This window comes from Papaver somniferum, chromosome 5 (genome assembly GCF_003573695.1).
Source record: "Papaver somniferum cultivar HN1 chromosome 5, ASM357369v1, whole genome shotgun sequence".
Classification (NCBI taxonomy): Eukaryota; Viridiplantae; Streptophyta; class Magnoliopsida; order Ranunculales; family Papaveraceae; genus Papaver; species Papaver somniferum.
This window is the reverse complement of record NC_039362.1, coordinates 28,360,725-28,384,672: the sequence shown is the minus strand read 5'-3', so window position 1 is coordinate 28,384,672 and position 23,948 is coordinate 28,360,725. Positions and strand designations below refer to the sequence as shown.

The following is a 23,948-nucleotide window of genomic DNA, read 5'->3' as shown; positions in this document are numbered from 1 at the left end:
GTGCACCATGTGATTTTATTTTGGTCATATGCTCGAGAAAATTCCACGTTTAATTAACCAGGCTTGACTGGGGTATACTCAAATTAATTGGGGTATACCCAATGAGACAAAATCAGATCATTATGAAGTAAAGCCAAGCCACCCCTTAACCTAGAATTTTCTAAATGGCTAAAATGCCCCCACAATGATTAACTTTAATTTAACTAAAATGATTAGATTAGTTAAATTAGTTAGATTAGTTTGTTGATTTAGTTATAAGTTGGGTTTTAGAAATCATTTAGAGAGGGAAGTAGAATGAAGTAGTAGAGGAAGTTTTTGGGGTGGGGGGGGGGGGGGGGGGGGGGGGGAGGTGGAGGGAAAGTTAGGGTTTTTGAGATATTTGTGATATGAGTGATTCAAATCCTGATTTTGAAGTGGGGGAGCCTTCTAACTTTCCTCCTACAGATGAGTATTTGTATGATGATCTACCAGATCATGATCAAATGGATTACATGCATGACCCTCACTTTTATTTTCCTCAAACTCATGATGGGTATGGAAGTGATGAATGTATTGAGCCAAACGAAGAATCCAATGACCAAGAAGAAGAGAATGAAACTGCAAGTAATCAGGTAGACAACCTACGTGGTGAAGATTGTGATTTTTCCATGCAAATGATGGATTTTGGTTTTGTTTTTTCATTTTTGCTGCACAGGGTCGGCAGGGTCGACGATTGTCGATCATGCCGTCCAACATGCCGGCGTGGTTGTTAATTGAACAACGTGCCGACTTTTCATGAGCAGTAATCGTGTCGGCAAGGTTGAAAATTTTAACCATGCCGACCTCCATTTTTTTGGGACACAGGAGCTGTTACTGAAAATGCTTACGCCGGCAAAGTTTTAAAAACTTTCCGACTATTGTATGGTGGGCAATATTAAATTTTTCTTACGTGTCGGCTGTTTCTAGTCGACAATGTTTTATATATCGACCTTGCCGACCTTGGTAATACAAAATAACTTGAAAATGCTTAAGCCGACATCTTCAAGTTTTCCAACCATGCCGGCTTTTCTCATGTCGGCAATGTTGGTTTTTTCTTACGTGCCGGCTCTTTATAGCCGGCAGTGTTTTATATGTCGACCTTGCCGACGATGGTAATACATATCAACTAACTTTTGATGTTTTGTAGATTGTTGCATTGGTATCGATGGCGGATCAGCCTCAAGCTCAGAAAATTAGGGGTCCCGATACTTCGGAACATTATGCTAATGATTTGGAACGGAAGGAAAAAGACGACGCGGTAAACCAATTGAAACATAATAAAATTTAAAAATTTCATGGATCCTTCTTGTTGTTGTTATCTTCCTCCCCATCACTAGCTTTTCCAACAGCATCAGCTTTTGCTTTTCCCTTCCCCTTCACTGGACCTATGTAGTCACCATCCTCATTGTAATAGGGGTTCACTCCAGAAAAGTCACATGCCCTGAAAAAAGTGCTTGGATCAACCTCCTCTTCTTCCTCCTCTGATGATGTGCATTCTTCATAGTTGAGGAGATTGCTAGGACTGTTCATAAACCTTAGAAATTCTTCATGATTTTCCTTACCCATCAAACATAACTTTCTAAACGGGCAATTCTCTTCAGTTTCATCTTTAGGATCTTCTAAATTGGGATAAATTGTGTCCAAAAATTTAAATAAGTCTTTTGCATTGTTAACAAGACAAGGTAGATCTTCTTTTTTTTTTTTGCTCTGGGAACCTAAACAATGCACAAAAAAGAGATATGAAAACAGACAACACTGTTGAACATACGATATTGGTCGATTCGTGATTTGAGTGATAACAGTTTTCTTCTCCCTTCCACTTTACCTGTATGCGGAAATGGTGATCAATTTACTGTTCTCCTTGTTTCTCAGAGAAAAATAATCAGTTCCTCACCACTTACTCATACACATAAAGCGGGAGAAGGATGAAAATTGTTACACATTTTCATATGGTTTTGGTCATCCACTGGCCGGCAAGGTCAATAAACTAAACAGTGCCGACAACCATAACGCCGGCAGGGTTTTATCCATATACAGTGCCGACAACCATCACACCGGCATGGCCCTATTTAAGAAAGATGCCGACTATTAACTTAGAAAATTAAGGTTTTTGTGGCCTAACGCCGGCAGGTTTCAGGTCTAAAACAATGCCGACCAGATGTAGGTCGGCATGGTTTGTTATTATACCCTGCCGGCCCTGGTTATTTATCTAACAGTTGCCATGGCTGTTATGAACAGCCGGCAGGTTATTCATCCTGATACCATGTCGGCTGCATAAAATAACCAATGGTCGGCATGTTGTTCAATTATCGACCTTGCCGGCCGAAAACCCAGAAAATCATAATTTTCGATTTCTTTTGATTTCTAACCTAATATAACAAGCATACAACACATCAGAATAACGGTTTTGGGTTTAGAAGTCACTTACAGTCTTCTTTTCGCTTGTAGAGGTTTCTTTTCAACATCTTCAAGGATTGGATTCTTGGGTTTACTTGTTCCAACTATTTCCTTATCTTTTCCCACTGATTTGGATCTTTTCATGTTACCTATTGAATCTCTCTTGCTACTGGATTGTTTAGAATCAACCATTTCTTATAGAAATCAAAATTGAAATTTTTCGGTTGATTTTAGGTTTTTGGAATGAAAGAGAAGAGAGAGATTAGAGAAGATGGATTAGAGAAAGATTAATCAGTTTTTAGTTTTTAAGTTTAGGGTTTAGTTTTAAGTTAATTAGTGCAGGAACATTAAAGTAACTTTACAACGTTTTGGCCTTCCCTTAATAAGGGCACATGTCCATTTAAATTTGGATGTACCCCAATTAGTTTGGGTATACCCCAACCAAGTCAGGTTAATTAAGTCCGAATTTCATCGATCCTTACTCCTTGCCGTCCTCAAGTGAAGTCAGACCAGGTCGGTCTTGCAAAGTGGTAGGTCTCATCTTGACCAGGTCAGGCTTCTTGCACCACTGCCCAAGTCAAACTCAGTATCTCAATTCAAATTCAAATGTCTCATAATGCGAATTGATTTCATCTTAAACCCAGCTGACACGGTACCATTTACAATTAGAGGTTGACTGGCTCCTTTTTAAAATTGCAATGTGATCTTAAATTTACATCTTAATGTTTACACCTTGTTAGAATTATTGTTGATTTCACTCCCGCAAAACAAAGGTTAAACACAAAAATTGGATTGCGGCTGAGTCATGATCAGGTCGCTCTCTTTAAGACGTTTCGTGGCTCTGCCTTGAGTTTTGTGCAAGCAGTCTTTCTTTGTCACAACATCCCCAGGATAAAACAGCCGAGTCTTTCTTTGTCACAACATCCCCAGGATAAAACAGCCGAGAAAAACTCTCGTCGATCTCTCACGCACACAGTGAGAAATCGATCACTCTCACTCTTTTAATCTTGCTCAGAAAAAACTTGGTCTCTTGATTCACAAAAACAGTATATGGAAAATTCTTACTTTTCTGTTTCTCAAAACTGGCTTATTATAGCCTTCGCAATTAAGACAAAATTAATGGGAATAAATTTTGGTTTTAATTGTCTCCATAAAATCCTGTGTAAAGTCCAAAAACGGTCTAAGTAATTTATGCCAGAATAAATACTATTTAATATGTAATTAAAACCTGTGAAAACGTTTTGAAAAAAAACTTTTTAAAAGGAACAAAAACTACTTTCCAAATTCAAGAGACCTCCCAAGACCCCCAAGGCCCCGCTCCCGGACTGGACTAATGTTATATATATTATTTATATATATACACCCATCAGTAGGGGGAAGAATTCGATCCTTAGACCTATCCCTCCGGGCCCAAAATGCTTAACCACTAGGCCAAGCTCGAATTGTTGATATAAATGTACAAAATAATTATTTTAAAACATATATCCCAACACACCTTAATTAAAATTTGTCTAAATTTGCTTCCAATAATTTTCCAAGTGATTGGAAATTTTTATAGGAATCTAAAATTTGAGATTGCATGGATCTGTTGCTACTTGAAACTAGTGTTACATCTAATGATTTTACCTATTTTGAGCTTTTAACTTTGTCACTTGACTGCTATATTCTCTTACTTGGCAGCATACCAGTTCTGTGCAACCTTGGCATCAACAGTTAGATCCACATTAAGAATGTTTTTTCCGTCAAAGGGATTGGACATGCAGTTCACTACGATGGATTTTGCTTCCTCTGCTGACGCCGTTGGACCTTCCAATATTACCTCATCATGAACCTGATTCCATAAAAGAATCTCAAGTTAGTGCATCTTTTTTACTGGAGATTGAAGTATATGCTTCAATGGCGCACATCATCCGAGGTTCAAGTTATGGAATGGCAAAAAGCATAGCATGGAACAAAACCTGCAAAAGCAACCTCCAACCTAGTTCCTTCAAACGAGCATTTTTCGATATTTCTAGCATCGCACACATAACAACATCAGCAACACTTCCCTGACAAATTTACAAAAGTACGAGTGCAAAAGAACAATCACACTCATGGAGGGAAGTATAATATACTTGGTAAGCACTACATCAATAAAGGGAAGAAGAAGAAAAAAAAAAAAAAAGCCAATTGGATTAGAAGTTTTTAGAGAATAGAGAAGCTTCCTTCCATTTTGATGCAAGGCTCTCTGGGAACTATCAGTGTGAATAAGTTACCTGAACAGGGGTATTTATAGCTGCTCGTTCGATGTGACGTTTAGCACCAATATCAGCTGAAGCCACCAAAGGGAAGCGACGAGCCCGGCCAAACAATGTTTTTATACAACCTTTTGTCCTAACCTCTTTCTTGCACTCGTCCTGCCAAGCCAAAACTCTTTGCCTTTGTGTATACCATAAATTAACTATTTCACTAGCTTCCCTAACTGTAACCTGCAAAAGAAGTTGGTAAAAGCAAATACTTAAGTTGAATTATTTTATGTCAGAGTAAAGATAATAAGTAAATTGTTTGGTGTGGCGCAAATACTTTCCAGTCTTTAGCCAATCCCTGAGGAGTTTTGCCATATGCGATAGAAAAATTGAGCATTTTGGCCTTTCTTCTTTCAGATGCAAAAACATCCTAAAATATCCACGGGAGAATAGAATCAGGTAAACCATAATCATTAAACGATGATTTTCAAGTTTATTTATCAATATAAAAAATGTCAGACTTGAACTATTATTGTAGATATAACTACTATAATGTAAGAGCTCTCACATCTAAGTATAATGTCACACATATCACATATGGTTTACCAGGAATGTTTTCTCAACACTGGAATCCACTGCCGATGAGCTCAACTACGCGTTATTACCTTTAATAGCGGCTGAGGAGGTTTGCTTTTACAGGGCTCAGGATACCACTCAAGCAGAACTTCCTTTTGCTCCACAGCTGTACGGATATGTGGATACATATTAATGGTTGTTCGTGAATGGAAATCTCCACCATTTTTGAAGGCAACCAGCATGCTCTTGCAGTTCGAAAGATGTGCAAGAATTCTAAGCTCCAACTGAAATTTTTAAAAGAAACTAAACAGATTAGATGATCCAACACTATAAATGTATTAGCTTTGCTACTATTAGAAAAGATGAGCCATGGGCAAATACCTGCTCATAATCAGCAATGATAAGGGAATTGTTATCTCCAGCTATAAATGCCTGGCGGATCTTGTATATGTCCTTCTCCAGAGCAGGTTGATTCTAACTTCCCCAAAAGAAGTAAATAAGCTTCGTATACGGACAGAAGATGAGAATCAAGAAATCCTTTCAGTTTTGGGTGGATCCAATGTAAAGATGGGACTGACCTGTAAACTTGGCCTTCTTGCTGATAAGCGTCCAGTTTCAGTGTTGATATTTAAAGAGCAATGGATACGACCATCTTTGCCAGATATTGCGCTGCTCTGCAAACATTAGTAAGCAATATAAACGTTGAAGTATCGGGAGAGAACATTCACGGGGAAAGCAAACATTTTATAGCATCTCTAAGAAGCCCCACAACCGTGACTCAGAGGGGGTCACAGAGATGAGGGTAATTCTTCTTTAATATCAAATGGAAATTACAATGTAGTAGAACAGGAGATAACCTGCAGAGGCAAAATGAAGTTAGATATCATACAGTCAATTGAGCGGACTTCATATAGAGCAGCTATGGCATGGCAAGCTTCCCTTCCATGATTGCCCTCTCCAAAAGCTTTGTAAGCGGTGCCATATTGAGAGGCATCGATGTCCTCCTTGAATTCCGAGGTGACCTTGCCTGCAAGGACCTTTAAAACATCTCCACCGACTGAGGGCCAACCACTGGCGGTGAACATATCGGTTTCTATTTCATTGCCAATTTTGTGAAGTCTAATTTTGTGAAATTTTGTAGCGACCTTCTTGCCTTCTCCAATCACTTTATCAAAGTTAAGTACTTTATATTCCTTCTCCTCCTCAAGAGTGTGTGTTTCATCCTTACTGTTAAAAGGCAATCAAGATTACTGGTTTATCAATATGATTTCTGTAGTATCAAAAGCATTGTGTAAATAACAGCAAAACTCGGTATACCGATGCAAATCAACAACATCGTATTTCGCACAAACTAAAACACCACTTTTCTTCCCTTTAGTCATCAATTAGTTCATTCCAAATATTAATAGATATGTAGCGTTGGTTGGATGACGAGAACCATATATATATGCACATATATCAGAAAGGAAAATCACCATTTGTAATAGGAAATGTGCAATTTAATTTTAGATAATGCAGTCACACGTTTTTACCTGTTTCTCATTCCACCGAAAAATAGGTGCCGCAGTTGGGAATCACTTCCTACATTCATGTGTAGAACACCAGGACACATCTTAGATGCCCATTGGCGGAATTTAACTCTAGCAACTTGCTGGTGCACAATGGCCAACTTCTCCATGCCTGCAAGAGCTTCTCGATTTACAAGCATTCCTTCAGTTTCCATTTTCACTAAAAGCTCGCCATATGGTCTCCAATACTCCTCATAGAAATTGTACATATTTCCTTTGGCACACCCATCTAGAATCCACTCCATTGCCTGTAACTTTTTTTTCAAACTTTCAAAAAGCTTCAGGGTGTTTACTGAACCCAGGGAAGAATAACAGATCCACAGCATCCTTTCTTTCCGTTGAAGCTTTTCAACAGGACTAGTTACAATAATTTTACCCTCGGATCCATCTTTCTTTAACTTTCCCTTGCCGAAAATGGTCTTGAATGATACTTTTCCTTGATTGATCCCAGAAATGATCCCTACTTTCTTTTTCCTGCTCCCGCACATTTTACTGTTTTCATTCATGACTCTTGGGTCATTTGTAAGTGATTTAAGAGAATACCCATCCTCTGACCCTCTGGAAGAATCCCAAAGCCTTGCCAAATGCATAGTATCAGCATGAAATCCAGAATTTTTAAGCCCATAATTGTCTATGACGTGACTATCAAAGCTATAGTTGTGCCAGACCTGCAAAATGATTAGGCAATTCTTTTCATGCTTGTCTGCTTTAAAAGAAATCACCAAGTCCAATATTGTAAAGAAGAAAGATTGAATTCTAAAACATGAAAAGGTGAATTGCAAATTAGGCTTCAAATAAAGCAGGTGGGAAGTGATTATGGTTTCATTTTGATCACACGAAATATTTAGTAGACAAACACAAACAAGCAATGGAGAGCTTATACCTTCTTAATTGACGCGTCTTCAAAGAAAGCAGAAAATTCGATCATAATATCCCTACCGCCTCCGTCCAGGACATCCACCCAGATACAAGACTTCCCTTTACCAAAATCCCCTCCTCCTCCGGAATAGATACTAAAACATGTTACCTCTCCATGATCTACAGGCGTGTCTTTCTGTACGTCAATTTTGCATACCTGTAAGTATTTATACGTCAGTTAAATAAATAGCCACCTTCACCTGACAAGACTACATTATAATGGGATAAAAACAAATTCAATGATTTGAAGAAGAATAAAAACGTGCCTCAGTATTACAAGAATAGATGCGATTCCTGTGTTTAGTTGTAAGCATTTTAACAATTTCCTTTGCTGCTGGGATATTTTCAACTACAAGAACTTCATCATATATTCGACTAAGACTCTCTCGCAACTCTGCCGCACTAGTAGCTTCATCTCCATTTTTTATTGGACGAGTGTAAGTAGCTTCATCTGCCGTACTGACACTGCCGGATGATCCATTGTCACTTGTCGCCAGTAATGAAGTAGAAGCTTTTTGAGTTCCTGTATCATCACCCAAGTATGTCCTCCCGAATGAGCTTTGTACACCTTCATCTTTGGCAGCACTATCAAGCCCAAAATTGATTACTTTTACGACTCTTAATTTCTTTGATTCAGCAGCTCCAGTGAAAATACATATGGAATCACCGTAATCACTGGATCTACAAAACGGAATGTCCCCAAATTTCATTTCTGATTCTCCATAAAAGCATCTATGAGCTCCTTTGTTTTCTTCATTCACTAAACTTCCTGATCCTCTTGAAACAAGCCTTCCTTCAGAAACCACAAAATTTGGGAGTTCGAAGAAAATTTTGCCTTTACACATGTAATCAGCCATCAGCCGTGCAGACGATCTAAATGGGTTATATGGTTCCATAAACATTCCGTGCCTGTTACCAAAATGAGTGTAAGGTTCTCTTTCAGCAATCATGCACATACTATCTTCTTGTCCGGCTATCCCGTGAAAAGTGCCAAGATTGTAATTCTGGATGAAGTGCTATTTGTCGCCTGGAGAAAGTGGAATTCCCTCCAGCCATTCAGAAGTAGTTTTGAAGCAAGCAAATAAGAATTACAATTTACAATCAAGCCAATGAGTTAATGATGAACAACAAAGACGTCTCTAGCATCAAAAACATATGTAACACGAACAAAGTCATTTATTGTGTGGGTTTTTCACTTTGACAACATGTTTAGGTTTCCATTCACTGAACCTACTTGATACCATCATACCATAAATACTGCTAATTGAGATAAAGTGAAATTTTTGCAGCTTAACTCCTTTACAACCTTGCACTACCATTGCGTACAAACTGGAGTGGCTTAAGGACGGTATACTGGCTGATGTCCTACAAACTGAAGTAGGGCCTGTTTGAGAAATTATCTTGACAGAGTTAGGAAGAGATGAAGACAAAGAAGGGAGGCAGTTAATGGAGTTCCCTAGTGAACACCTGAACTCCAAGATGACAAGGATGTGAGGAGATGCGATTTTGCAACAAAAAGGTATTATGACTGGATGTGAAGGCATCAACCATCTAACCTGGTTTATGAGCTCATACGGGAAAAAGGAGATCTTCTTTGGTCTTGATTCAGTTAAGGGAGTGACATTGTGGAATATAGGTGAATCAGTAGAAATTTGTGAATCAGTAGAAATTTGTTCCTAGATTGCTGAATAAAAGAGCTTACACTACTACCACTTAAAATCGAGCATCCTAAAGTCACCAATATCAGTAATGACTTTTCCAATTACACATGCATATTAATCCAAAACCATAAGCAAATGAGAACCCACATTCAATCTACCCTACTACTTCACCAAAAAAAACATAAAAAGTAACAGCATTATAAACAAGAACAAGAGATTTCAAGTAAAACCCACAAATCCAAACTCACAGACAAGGAAGAAGAGATTAATTACCTTTGGAGGGTTTGTTAAAAGTAGTAAAAAAGGGGTAAGAAAATGATGAAGAAACTAGTACGATCAAGGATGGTGAAGGTTGAGAAAACCAAAGAGGTGAAGGAGAACGTGGTATAAAAGGGTTTCTTTGAGTTTCTGCCATTTAAATCTGCAACTTATTCCTCATCATCTTCACAATCTTAAACAATATTACTAGCAGCAGTGATCTCTCTTAGTGAGAATAAAAGCAGAGCAACCCGTGAGCAAGAGGCAAGTGTGTGACAGAAGTCACTGTAGAGTGTACGAATTTAGTAGGTAAGGCCCGAATTTAGAGTGTTACTAATTGGACATGGGCCGGTTTATAGCCCCTTATATCTCTGTTACTATTCATCAGTAGGGAAAATTAGGCTAAGGCCTAACCCATGGATAAGCCATAATACTAGGCTCTTAATTAAAAGAAGTTTAAATCTATGCCCCAAGTTATTAAAAGACATTCATGCCCTTTATATATTGTCAAGCCCCAAATTAAATAAAAATTAAATTTAAGCCCAAAATTATTAAATCTAGGTCCAAAATTATAAAAGTATAGTGTGCATGTGTAAACAGAAGTTACATATGCATATGCCATGTGTATCCAGAAGTTACACATCTTTATGACATGTGTAATGCAAAGTTACATATCAAAAAATAGACATAAAAAAGAACGCATAAAAAAGTACATGTATTACTTTAATATTCATTTACAATAATTTTTTAGCATGTGTAACTAGAAGTTACACTTGCTTCTGTCTAATGTAATTGAGAGTTACATATGCATCTATCTAGTGTAATTGAGAGTTACACATGCGTCTGACTTGTGTGTTCGGCGTCAACTCCAGTTCCAGCGAGACCATTATCACGTTTAAGCAATTAGCTTTTATGAAGTTATCTGAAACCTGAAATATAACAACAAGCAATCAGTATTTATAAGATTAAAATGGAAATTAAACAGATGTGAATTTTCCAAATCATTCTTCCAGATTCAAACAAGTATCAACATTTTCCAGTAACCTGACTTTCATTCTTTAATTTCCACATCTTAGGTCTCCATCTATTAAAATTTTTGAAACAATTTCAGTCAAACAACATCACTGATATATTAAAGGACTGATCAAATGATGAGCAACAGATCATTACAAGCTTATTTTATTCGGGTACACTAACCTAATCAAGACCTCATGGGAAGAAACTGCAGCAATACAACAACAATAACACCTCTCAGACCAAAGCTTTGGTAAATGTTTTTGCTTCTAATAGTAATCTAGTGTCATATCAGTGCGTGCAAACCATGTCGAGACCTGCATAGACATCAATTGATCCAGAAAAGGTTACAATTATTCAGAAATTAATTCCATAGAAATATTGAGATATCATAGTCTAAACACTCCTAAAACAAAACATCTATAATCAGCTGGTACACATACAAAAATGCATGTGTAACTAGAAATTACACATGCATATGGCATGTGTAATCGAAAATTACACATGATCTGACTTGTGTATCTAGGAGTTACACATGCATCTTACTTGTGTAACTTGGGCTTACACATACATATGACTTCTATGCTCAGCTATTACGATGTCTACTTGTGTAACTCTAGCAAAAAAATTCAATAACGTAGAAATTGATAACTACAAATATTCATGTGAAATAACTTCAAGTAGTAAAAGTGAGACAGGACATATAGTTTATCTCCTTGTGAAATGTTAGGTTTGTCCCCTATAACTTGATTGTTTCCGGTCATAACTTGTGTAGCGATACTGTCCTAACCCTTCTTGTATTGGGTAACTTACTGGAGGGTGTGGTTCTTGCGTTCCTTGTTCTACAAACAATACCCTTATATTCCTGATGAATTTGTTGTCTTTGCAACTACCTTCCAACTGATGGATTGTGTCAAAGCCATAGTTGCAGTGAACATAGAACGATGAGGTCAATTTATGAACTATCTCATCCTTGTCGGGTTGGTTAAGCAATAAAGTCACTTTAAACAAATGTAAAGGGGAAAATGAGTTAAGCAAACAAACCATTGAGAACCTATATCCCACCTATATTAATTCTCATGTATGTTACTAAATAATATACAAAATTACATACTCAACAAAGTAGATTCAACACTCGGCACACCCTACCTCATACTCTGATACCACCGCCGGCTCCAAATCCTCCTCCAAAACCTACACCTACACCACTACAAACATAAAAATTCTAAGATTCGCTTGCAGAGTAACCAAAACATTGTCTGCGGGTCATCGAAAATGAAGTGCCTAACCATAAACAAATAACTTAGTCACAGCCAATTAGAAACAACAAAGGATTTTACCACAAGACCAAAACATTGGCAGCATTTCAAGAAATCAAGATAATAACCATGCATATGACTAGTGAACTAAGAGTTACACATTCATGTGTAACTTGGTTGGGAATCTTTCTAGTGTAATTGGTAGTTACGCATGCATTTCCCTACTATAACTAAGAGTTACACATGCATTTTCCTAATGTAACTAAGAGTTACAGATGCACACAAAATGTTGAGAATTTAGAAGACAATCAGAGAACACATGATTCAACAGGGTATAGATACGAACCTTGTGCTAGCATATCAATATCGCAAAAAGAACACCTGATTCAGCAACATATTGTTATATAGTTCCTGGAGCTTTCCTTGTAGGCTAAGCAAGAAGAAGGCAAGTATCCGAAAACCTAGCAATCTTATGCTGATCTCCGTACCTTCAAGTATGGTAACCAAAGTTACGATCAGCAAGAAAACCCAGCAATAGTATCAAATTTCATTAAAAAAGTAGACAAATAGATCTTTAAATTCCCATTTTAGCAATGACACTGACCTGGAGTATATTGGCCTTCCAGAATTACTCAAAACAAAATAGTGCTTCTTCAGTTTCCTCCAAGACATTAAGCCATCATCCTGCACTTCGAAAATAAACCACATGATATCATTTTTGCTCGCCTAATGCCTAATATGTAATACTTATATATTCTCATTTCATGTCATACAAGTTTCGCAAAAACCTACATAACAAACTTCCAAAAGAATGTACTTGCACGAAGCTATGGGACTGAACAAAGGATAAAACCATCTTGCAAGTGGAAGAATCATAAACTCCATCTGGCAAGTTTTCTCGGGTAATATATGAGGTTTTACCAGCATGTGTAACTAGCAGTTACGCATCCAATTAGTATGTGTAACTAGAAGTTACGCATCCATATAGTTTGTGTAACTACTAGTTACACATCCATACAACTACTGAAATACATTCAGCAAGAAAGTGAAATTCTGAGTTCTAACTTTCATACTATCTGGATAAGACTCAATAATCCTTAGAATAAACTTAATACGAAACCCTCCATAGTTCCTGAAGTATAAAAATCACACACAACCCAATCTCAGCAAGACCACAGACAAAACAAAACAAAAAAAAACAACTAAGCATTACAACACTATGAAAACAACCCATGTAATCTGGAAACACTCAAAGCTACTACCTATCCAACCAACATAAACTCAAACATGAAAGTTTTTGTTTCTACATCTATTACAACACTATGAAAATACACAAACTATAAGACTACTCTTGTGTTCCTAGAACAACCAAGATACTGAACAAATTTACTTGTTATTACCGAGATTCAGACACTATATAACTCCATAAAACATCACGACTAATATATATCAGCTAGGCAGAGCAAAGAGCAGAAGACTTGTAATTACATTACATGAAAACCAAGGACTATGAAGAAAATAAATGATCAGTAGCAGCATCAGTAGCTAATAATGCTTACAGAGTATACACAATAGCTTGTGTAAACGGCAGTTACACATGCATATAGCTTGTGTAACCTGAAGTTACACATCCGTATGGCATGTGTAGTAAGAAGTTACACATCAATAAGGCTTGTGTAATCTGCAGTTACACATCCATATGGCTTGTGTACTCGGAGCATATATGTTATCTTCATTAGCGCTGCAAACAGGTCCATCAGATAGAGCTACTTGCGATTCTTAAACAGTAAAATTTACTCAATAAATAAGATCAACTAGCACTTAATCAACTGAAAATGCAACATACGAATTTGAAAGGTATACAATTGGCATCTGCTAGTGTAACTTCTTTTAACAGTCTACGCAACCAATAAAGAAAGTTCTTAGGCATACTACAATATTTTTTCCAATTACTCTTTAGCCTCATCGACTCCTGCAACATCAGCAAATTTGATGCTTCACTGTGCTCATCAACTTTTGCTCCACCAAAAACCCATATTTTCAACAGTAAAAACTATCTCGATGCATAATTCAATAGTAAAAACTAATCATACACAGGGGATGCTAACATGGTAACTTTATCAGAACAAGTTCACCCTAATCACAAAACAAAAAATAAACATTTAAGAAAGAGGAAAACCTTGTGCTACATTACTACAAAGTTACAGATTCTACAAATAGATTCAACACTCGGCAATTAAATAACTGAAATCAGCTAATTACCTGCGACCACTAGCACCAGCAGTAGAAACTTAAAATAGTTAATCCTCTTTCTTATCATCATCTATTTCAATTCATCAATTCTGAAAAACACCACCATTGACTTCAAAATCCTCCTCCAAATCTGCTCCAATACCACCACCACAACCTCCTCATCCTCCTCCAGAACCTGCATCTCCGCCACCAACACCACCATAGATTCTTTAATCAAACTCAACATGTGTAGGCAAGATAAGAAAAATAAAAACACAACAAGAGTCAACAACTCCATTAGAATTACGAGAGATCAGCTGATTGAATTCAACCAGTATTATCAACATAAACAACAACATTTAAACATACCTAGATTCAAAACCTGTTGAATCAAGAAAAATCATGTTGTTTTGCTCCGATCTGAATAAAGTCAACGAAAACAAAAATCAGAACCTAATCAAACTAAGAAAATAAAACTACTAAATGAGGAAAACCTATTGAATCAAATCGAAAACCTTACCTGAAGTAGCTTTGAAACAACAAATTAGAGTCAATTGATTGATTCGAACTTAGAGATTGATGATCACTTCTTAAACATATTTGAATAAAATCGATTGAAAACTAGAATAATTCAATCAATACATGAGTTATCTTCGAATCAACTGAAAAATACAGAGATTCAGTTGTAACCGATAGAGAAAAAAAAAACCTAGAAAATTGTTGCAGTTCTGATTTGAGATTTAATCTGAAAACTATAAATGAACAATTGATTTTGTTCTTCGGTTTTTAATAGGTAAACACCATAAGCAGAGATCGATAGAGCTAAAATCGTTTTCTTGCTCTCTGTAATGGTTTTCTTCGGTTTGATCTGAAAACCCTAATATTCTTCAGAGAAGTTCTTCAGAGCAGAGACGAGAGACAAAGAGAGAGAAAGTGAAAGTGAAAATGAAAATGAAATCTTATTGTTAGTTTCATTGCATATAAATACTAAAGGATGGTCTTGGTATTATTAAAATTCGTAATAATTAATTATGAGCCAGATCTGAAGAAAATTTGATATTTTGGGTCTAGCAATATCATTTTCCTAATGTATGGAGTTGACAATGAATGATCCATTTAGTGGGGCTTCTATATGTTGAACTCATATAGTAGGAGGTTCTAGTATTTTTCACTCATCAGTATTATTATACAAAAAAAAATTGAGATAAAAAGAAAAAATATAGGAGGAATTACCTAGTACTTCAAGGAACGAGTTGTGTGGTCAAACTTAAAGCCTTTAAAAAACTGGCAAAGCTTTGGTCAGGAAGTTTTCTGGGAAGTTACAGAAAATGGCTTTGATGCATCTCTATTTGAAGAATGCAAATATCTGATGTCTGTGACAATTTAATTCTGACTGCACAAGGCATACAGCTTGACTGTTTTTTTTAATAGGAAAAGAAAATTCTATTGCATCATCAAATCGCAACAATCAGTTTCTCTCTAATCAGAGTTGACAACCACATATGTGAGGTTTCAGGACCCAAAAAAAAGAAATAAGACTAATTCTAGCTTTCTTTGCCAGATTATTGGCTACCGCGTTTGTGTCCCTAGGGACATGAACACAACACCACTCATTAAGACATTTCACAGCCCCAGTATTGCCGTTAATAGCTCTAACTACATTAAGACAGTCACCTTCCGGCTGTAACTTCTAGATACTCCTTCTTTTGGCCCACTTTATCGCCTCCAAAGCCGCTAAAGCTTCAGCCTGCTCCTCCTCATGAGCTATCCCAGGAATACACCATGCTCCATGGAAATCATAATTAGCCCTAAGCCCATTTATCAACCTTTAGAAATGAGGCATCAAAATTTATTTTATGAAAATCAATGGGTGGGGGAACCCATCTAACTGGTTCCCTTATCCTGGCAGCATTCATACCATCAGTGTTTAACTTATTAACATGCTCCTTCCACTCAAGAATTCCTGGCTTCACTACCCTGACAGTGGGTCAACCTGCAACTGCACATTATCAAAAACACAAGCACATGTATCCTTCTATATATTCCATACAGCTTGACTGTTGAAAAAGCCTTTTCTGAGATATTTTAAGTTAAACCTGTCACTGGAATCCTCTTCTTCTATAATCCTCCACAATGGATTTTCTGACCAGGTTTTCACCAGTAATCCCCACAAGAACATTCTCCACCTTTGAAATGGTGGAATCTATGTGAATCTCTCACTACAATCTCTCTTCCTGTAACCTTAGATATGAACTTGGTTGCAGTATGACAATCCCCACAAACTCGAAGATTCTTCTTGATTCTTATTACACTTCCTGGACTTGAATTCAGAATTCCAAACACAATTGCCAGCTTTTCGCTATGCAAATACAACATCTTCTCCTTCATCTCTTCTTCGACATCATGTAATACGAAGTTCGTATCTGGTACATAACCTTCTCTGCGAATCCTTTCCATTAGTATCTCTAACTCTTTGTGTATCAGTTCTGTTTGGGGGTTTGATTTGTCCCCAACCACAAATTGTACATTTTATTCTTGACTTCAATAATGGTGTGACCTGCAGCCTTTTTCACACCCTTCCTTTTCATTACAGCTCTAATTCGATCCGCTTCTTCTCTCTTCCCCGTAGATTTATAAATGTTAGATAACAAAACATATCGACCTGGGTTTTCTGGATCCAATTTAAAAAGAGATTTTGCTGCAAATTCAGCAAGCTCAACATTAGAATGAATTCTACATGCACCCAACAGCGCACCCCAGACTCCAGACTCTGGTTTAATTGGCATATTATTGATGAACTCTCGAGCTTCATTTAATTGGCCAGCTCGACCCAAGAGATCAACCATACAAGCATAATGTTCAGACGTCGTCGCCAACCCAAAATCCTTTGTCATAGAGTCGAAGCAACTCCAACCTTCGGCTATCAATCCAGCATGAGCACAAGCTGATAGGACAGAAACAAATGTGATATGGTCGATTAAATATACGACATGAGCCTTCGGCTGATAGGACAGAAACTCAAAATCCAGCATGAGCCTTCGGCTATCATCTGATTAAATATACGTAGTGCTTCTCTTCCTCGACCATGCATGCCATAACCTGAGATTATGGTGCTCCATGAAATTAAATTCTGTTTCCGCATTCTGTCAAAAACTTTTCCAGCACATTCCAAGCTCCCGCATTTGATGTAGAGATCAATTAGCGCAGTTTCTAATACTAATTCATTTTGGAACGAGCACCTAGTGATAACCCCGTGAATGAACTGAGCTTGTCGGAGTGAACCTAAACTTGAACATGCTCGAATAACGCTAAGGACAGTAACATAATCGTATTGTATCTTATGCAGCTTCAACTGTTTGAAAAGATCCAATGCTTCAATTGGCTTATCATCTTGAGCATAAGCTTCAATCATAGAACTCCAAGTAACTAAATCCTTGTCCGGTATCTTTTCGAAAATTCTTCTAGCAATGTCTATTCTCCCACATCTCGAGTACATTAACATGGCTGCATTTTGAATCGACTGTTCCAAATCAAGTCTAGAATCTACCATAACTCGATAAATTTCATATGCATCAGCCTCACTGCTCGCACACGGAATTACGTTCAATAATGTTGTTGAGATTATTAGTCCCACATTGTTTGGCAATCTAAGATCCTGCAGTTTATAATACTATGGGCCTCTCCACTCATTGCCAATTGGTTTTGAATTGGATGCTCGTATTCTAACATGGTATCAGAGCAGGCTATTTGCGACGAGTCATTTGACCGCGCCTTTACTCCGCGCCACTCGATTAATTGTCCACGTGTTAGACCCAACGAGGCTACACGTGAGGGGGTGTGAGATTATTAGTCCCACATTGTGTGGACAATCTAAGATCCTGCAGTTGTATTCTAACAACTGCAACTCTATTCGGTTTAATTCTCTCGCTTACCATCATCCGAAACCTAGAAAACCCTTCTTGGTAAAATCCGTTCTGTGCATAAGCACCAATCATCGCACTCCACGAAACTAAACTTCTGTCAGACATTCTATCAAACACTTGTCTGGAATGCTCAACTTGCTCGCATTTCCCATACACTGTTATAAGAGAATTACCCACAAACACATCGTATTCATACCCAAACTCGATCACATCTCCATGCACCACCCTACACAACTTAACGTCTTGGAGATGTCCACACGCCTTCACAACGTAAGGGAATGTGTAGTTATCAGGTATGATACTGTATTCCTTCATGCGGCAATAAAGACGAACTGCACGATCATAACTAGAACTTTCCACAAAGCATCGAATCATAACATTCCAAAGGAAAACATCGGACGTTTGCGTAGACGAGAAGATTGAATATGAGTGAGAAATGGAACCTAAAGAAGAGTACTGAATAATGAGGTTGGTAGAGAAGAAGAGGTTGAGGTCAAGGTGAGAACGAATCATGGAAGCATGAAGGGATTTCAGTGTTTTGATTGTCTTGCATTGTTTGATGAGGGAAATGCATGTCGATGAATCAAGGATGGGATGGGTTAAGGTATTTGGATTTAGTTGTTCAGCAAGACTGTGCAAAGCACGTTGGAGAGTTTGTTTATGCATCATCAAGCGAAACTAGAAGAAGAAAAATTGGTGCAACACTTCACTAAGGCCGGGCATTATTGACGCACCCCCATTACACAGCAGAGACACAAAATTTCTAACCTTCAATGTGAGAGAGAGTTGAAGTCGGGTATGCGTGCAATTCAGTGTTAGCTTCTTTTTTTTCTCCTTTAACCTTATACAATTACGGAATTACCCTTTTCGTACGTGGGTGGTTGTACCAAGAGGTTTGAGGTCAGATGTTGGAATCCCACTGCAGTGTGGTAGAAGTAGCAGGCCTCAGCCTTAGGGTTTCTTTCAACAAAAATAAAAAAAGAGTTAACATCTCCCTAGCAATCAAAAAATTGAACCTTCTCATTAAACCCGTCATAGGGGCCGAAGGAATTATTAGAGAAACTGAACCATGATAATAATGTCCCTCTAGTTGGTTAGGGGATGTCCTATTGGTACAACAAAATAACTAGATTACCCTTTTCACCTTAAATGGACAACCCTTACTTTTTTTAGTTAAACAGACTTAATTGTCCTCCCCTATTTTTAAACCTAATGAATCAGAAAAAATCAAAACAGTTTTTTTTCATCTTCATCTTCTCTTTTCCTCCTCTCATCAACCATAACCTCCATTAAAACCGAAATTTTCATCGTCCTCGATTACTCCGCGATTTGAAAAATTGATAATCGTTGATTGGAAACTATATTAGAGATGCCGAAGAAGAAGGTTGACAAAGATTGTATTCGTTCTAATCAACCACATCCTCCAATAGGTCGAGAACATCAATCTGAAACTCCTCAACCTTCAAAATCAACTGGAATGACTTATTTGAGGTATGTTTCGAAAAACCCAATTAGGGTTTAGTCTATTGTGTTGGATTTAAGTTAGTTTTGTATCAAAAATTAGGGTTTTGTATGAAAATTGAAATTGAAATTTCTGGTTGCATGTGAGTTACGGTTGGTAATAACTCAAATACGAACCGTAACTGTAGATTGGGTTGATGTTACAGTTGGTTTTAACTCAAATACCAACCGTAAGTTCTTAGTTTTGAGAAATATGTTCACTTACGTTTTTTATTTTCAACCGTAAATAGACTTACGGTTGGTGACGACACTTGAATTACGAACCGTAATTCTTCCTACGTGTTTCAAAGTTTGTTTAACGGTTTGTATTTGCATCACATTTATCAACTGTAATTGAGTTACGGTTTATAACTGAAACAACCTTACCAACCGTAAATCATCATGTGTCTTAAGAATTTATCAAATAATGATTTACGGTTCAAAAGTTAATTTGACATACCAACCGTAGGGTAGTTACGGTTGGTCTCGATTCATTAGTTACCAACCGTAATTAGTTACAGTTGTTATATGATGTATCTTTCAAACCGTAAATCAGCATGCTCACCAAAATTTTTTGTTTGTTGTTTTCTATATTGTTTGTTCTACCCTTAGTAAATCAATCAATTGTAATGCTTGTGTAGGAATCCTGATAGGGTGAAGAATAAGAGAGGAAATAACTTAACCCCGATTGAGCATACGCCCACCCCTCGCGGTGACAAGCATTTAGGGGTAGACAATAGAAGTATCCACAAGAATGAAAAGGAGAAGAATAAATTTGAAATTAGGTTGAGAGAACCACATGTGGCTGAATCTGGAGTTGATTTATAAGGAGTGGAACATAATGATCAAGAAGAGGTCGGAGTCGGAACTAACCGTGAAGGCAACGAAAATGAAATTATAGAGGAAGAATATAATGATGATGAAGATGAAGAAGAATCTAAAGAATCCGATGATGAAGAAAAGGAGGAAGAGGAAGCAAATGATGAAGAGGAGGAAGAGGAAGAAAATGATGAATAGGGAGAAAATTCCAAGGGAAAAGAGGTTGTTGTAGCTGCACCTCCAATGAAAGAAAAGAAGTCGATAAAGGATCCTGCACCGAAAGGGATGCATATTCCTAAAGGCAAAGAGTTGTTGTTTCCACCGAAGAAGAATAGAAGACCTTGGGGTGAGGCCCCAGATAAGTCTTCAATCTTATTTGGTTATACCGGTTCCTGGGCCGCAAAAGTCTGTGAGACTAGGGTATGATTTTCCTTACTTTTCTTAAAACATTGAATTTATAACTTATCTTGATTCAATTTGTTTCTTTATTTCAGTTCACCAAAATATGTTTCTATTTGAAATTCTATTTTTGTATACAAAACAAGTGGTAAAACACCAAGGTGAACAAATTTGGGATACAAAATCTCCATCCATATTATTTCTTATAAATGAAAACCATTTAAGAAAAAAATGGAACAAAACCCCATTTCCTTTTATAATGTGTAGATTTAGTTTTTAATAATTTTGTAAATTCCTCAATTGACCTTCTGTATATATTATACGTGTTCTAAAAGAAAACTTTGGCGGAAGAAACATTTAGAGAGAGAAGAAGAGATCTTCTTCAAAGAAATCAGTATCACAAAAAATTCGAGGTCTTCTTCCTATATCTTCGTGTTTTCCTTAGTTTCTAAGGTTTCAATTCAAACACGCAAAGATTCGAGATCCTGCCAATTTCATCATTTAGAGAGTAATTTTAGGTTCAATCAATTTTAGGTTCAAATTGATTGAATAAATTCTGAGATCTGGTATTTCCTTCCAATTTAATTGAAGAAGAGAAGCTACAGTCTCAGTTTATCCGAGATCTGGTTTTAACAGTTTAATTGAAATTATATCTCAACTTGATTTATCAATTTAAATTGCATCTCGAGTTGAAGAATCCAGTCGAACAATCCTTCGTATTGATCATCTTCAGATTAAGCTATTTGGAGTATTGGGATCATTCATCAGCTCAATTGAATTTTCAGGTATTCAATTTTCTTTTTTCTGTATTGAATTTTGATTTGTTTTATGAATTTGAAATTTACTTTTGATGACGAAACCTACATTTATGTTATGATTTTTGTGAATTTGTTGACGTTCTTATGAATGCTATGATTTATTAGAATGAAGCCTTCTTATTGTTACGATTTTACACTTTTTTCTTATTTTTTGTTGTTGTTGATATTCACGTTTAGTGAAACCTTTTCAGGTTTCATACTTTGTCATGTATAATGTTTTTCAATTTTTTGTTGTTGTTCATATTCACATATAGTAAAACCTTTTTTGGCTTCATACCTTGTCTTGTAGATTATGAAATCTGTTTTGCGGTTATATGCCACACAATGGATATTTTTTCCTTTTTTGGTTTCATACTTTAAAAACAAATACCTTGGCCATATTGTGGCAGCAAGGTCTAACCGGGAATAGGGGTAGGTTTTCAGACATTCTATTGTTTTTCATCATTATTTTTGTTGGTTTCATCATTTATTTATTTTTGGTGAAACCTTTTTCCATGTTAGTTATTATTTTCCTGTTTTTGTTGAAACATTTTTTATATTGGTTTCATTGTATTTTATGCTGAAACCTTTTCTCATATTCTTTTTGTGTTTATGTTGCATAAATTTATTCTTTTGTTTTTGTTGTGGTTTCGTTGGGAACGATGCGAACTGGAAATTATTTTTGGAGAATTTGAAGGAAGTATTTTCCCCGCGAAAACATCTTACTTTTGTGAGTGATCGATCAGTGTACAACCTTATTGAATTGGCGACAAGCTCTTTGTTCAGAATTTGAAATTGAGTTCTACAACAAAAATTCGAAGGACATGCTATGTGCGGCAGATGTTAAGTCATTTCGACGAAAATTTATCGAATTTCAGTTTCAGTTTTTGTTTAGACTACAATGTATTTGAATCTTTTTTTATTTCATTTTATATTTAGTTGGACTGTTATTTTTATTTTATTCTCTTATCTACATTTTCTGTACAGTTAAACATGTTAATTTTATACAGGTGTTTCATGTTTGTTTCATTTTAGATTACGTATTTCAGAGTTGCTGGCTTTTATAATTTGCTGGAACCAAAATAGGTTTCATCATTTTTTGTTGGAACCCTTTTTGGTTTCATCATTTTTTACTGTTGTTTCTTTGGTTTCATTTGCCATATGAAAATTATACTTGTACCTTAGTTTCTTACATACAGTTATTGGTAGTTGTACTTACCATCAAGATGTTTCTTCTACGGATGAACTAGCACAGACTTACAGTTGAAACTTCATTTAAACATGGTTCCTATATCACACATGAGTTTTAAATCTCTTTTAAGTTTGGTTTGAAAGCGAACACACAACTAAATCAATTCGACAAGAAAAAATGAATTCACGGTTGAAACCATTCATAAGCAACTGAAATCTTTTAGAAATATTATAAGCATTTTGACAAGAAATATATAATGTTGCAAAATGCTATTACAACTTGCTAACAAGTATTACAACTAGTTGATAGTTACATCAATGTCTTCATTGATATGCTTTTGCAATCAGGATTTTGAATGCCAACTTTGCTCTCATGTTTCCCATCTTTTATGATATGCCCTCTTCAGAAACTTCATTTTCCCTTCAACAGGCTCTTCATGCAATAGCAGACATGAACTCGAAAGTTTCACCTGAAATTACAAACAAATATTTCAAGCACTCGAAAAAGAAATTGATTCACAAATTACAAACATACATAGTTGATTTCAGCATTTCAAAATCAACATAATTGGCTTTTAACTTATCCTTTTTGCTCACAACATGTATAGCTTTTAGCATTTGTATGTTTCTGGTTGATTAATTGTGTCATCGATCTCTTAAATATGGTCAAGCCGAATCTGGAAATGGTAAAACTAAATCTGGTTACATCACATAAACTTTAAGTAAAAACATCAACATAAATTGATTCCAAGCATATATAAACCATAATTAAAAATGATGAAACCAAATTTGATTGCATCAAAGAAACCAATTAGTAAAAACACCAACAAATTTGGTTCCAACTATAAGTAAACCATAAATGAAAATGATGAAACCAAATTGGTTCCATCAAAGACACCGAAATAAATAAATAATGCCAACAAATTTAGTTCCAATCATAAGTGAAAATGATGAAACCAAATTTATTTACATCAAACAACCATTAAGTAAACACACTGTCAGAATTGGTTTCAAGCATATGTAAACCATAAAAAGAAATGGTGAAACCAAATCCGGTTACATCAAACAAGCATTAAGTAAACACACCAATAAAAATTTGGTTTCAAGCATATGTAAACCATAAACAGAAATGGTGAAACCAAATCTGGTTACATTAAACAAAAATTAAGTAAACACACCAACAAAAAATTGGT

General features: G+C 36.3%; 1 protein-coding gene and 1 pseudogene across 4 annotated transcripts; both read right to left on the bottom strand.

The window, feature by feature from the left end:
• Positions 1-3,857: 3,857 nt before the first annotated feature.
• LOC113281245 (DNA polymerase I B, chloroplastic/mitochondrial-like) lies at positions 3,858-9,856 on the bottom strand. Of its 4 annotated transcripts, none has more exons than XM_026529934.1 (12): positions 9,637-9,856; positions 7,969-8,729; positions 7,668-7,859; positions 6,749-7,452; positions 6,074-6,443; positions 5,795-5,890; positions 5,598-5,690; positions 5,306-5,500; positions 4,978-5,070; positions 4,671-4,883; positions 4,374-4,463; positions 3,858-4,246 (listed from the first exon to the last, which is right to left on the bottom strand). In XM_026529934.1, the coding sequence occupies exons 2-12, from the start codon at positions 8,656-8,658 to the stop codon at positions 4,085-4,087; spliced, it is 2,898 nt and encodes a 965-aa protein (XP_026385719.1). In that variant the 5' UTR covers positions 8,659-8,729; positions 9,637-9,856; the 3' UTR covers positions 3,858-4,084. The 4 variants fall into 4 exon arrangements, 3 of the variants coding, with proteins under 3 accessions (XP_026385719.1, XP_026385721.1, XP_026385720.1); XM_026529936.1 differs by having other exon boundaries at positions 4,374-4,426; XM_026529935.1 differs by having other exon boundaries at positions 7,969-8,611.
• A 5,793-nt stretch (positions 9,857-15,649) lies between these two features.
• Positions 15,650-18,424, bottom strand: LOC113278898 (annotated as a pseudogene).
• Between the last annotated feature and the right edge of the window lie 5,524 nt (positions 18,425-23,948).

Excerpts from the sequence above, each read along its gene's own strand:
- LOC113281245 (XM_026529934.1), bottom strand. The coding sequence starts at position 8,658 with ATGTGCATGATTGCTGAAAGAGAACCTTACACTCATTTTGGTAACAGG. Across the intron at positions 5,891-6,073 it reads ACTTCATTTTGCCTCTGCAG|AGCAGCGCAATATCTGGCAA; the intron begins GTTATCTCCTGT and ends TAATGTTTGCAG. Across the intron at positions 4,247-4,373 it reads GTTGGAGGTTGCTTTTGCAG|GTTCATGATGAGGTAATATT; the intron begins GTTTTGTTCCAT and ends TTATGGAATCAG.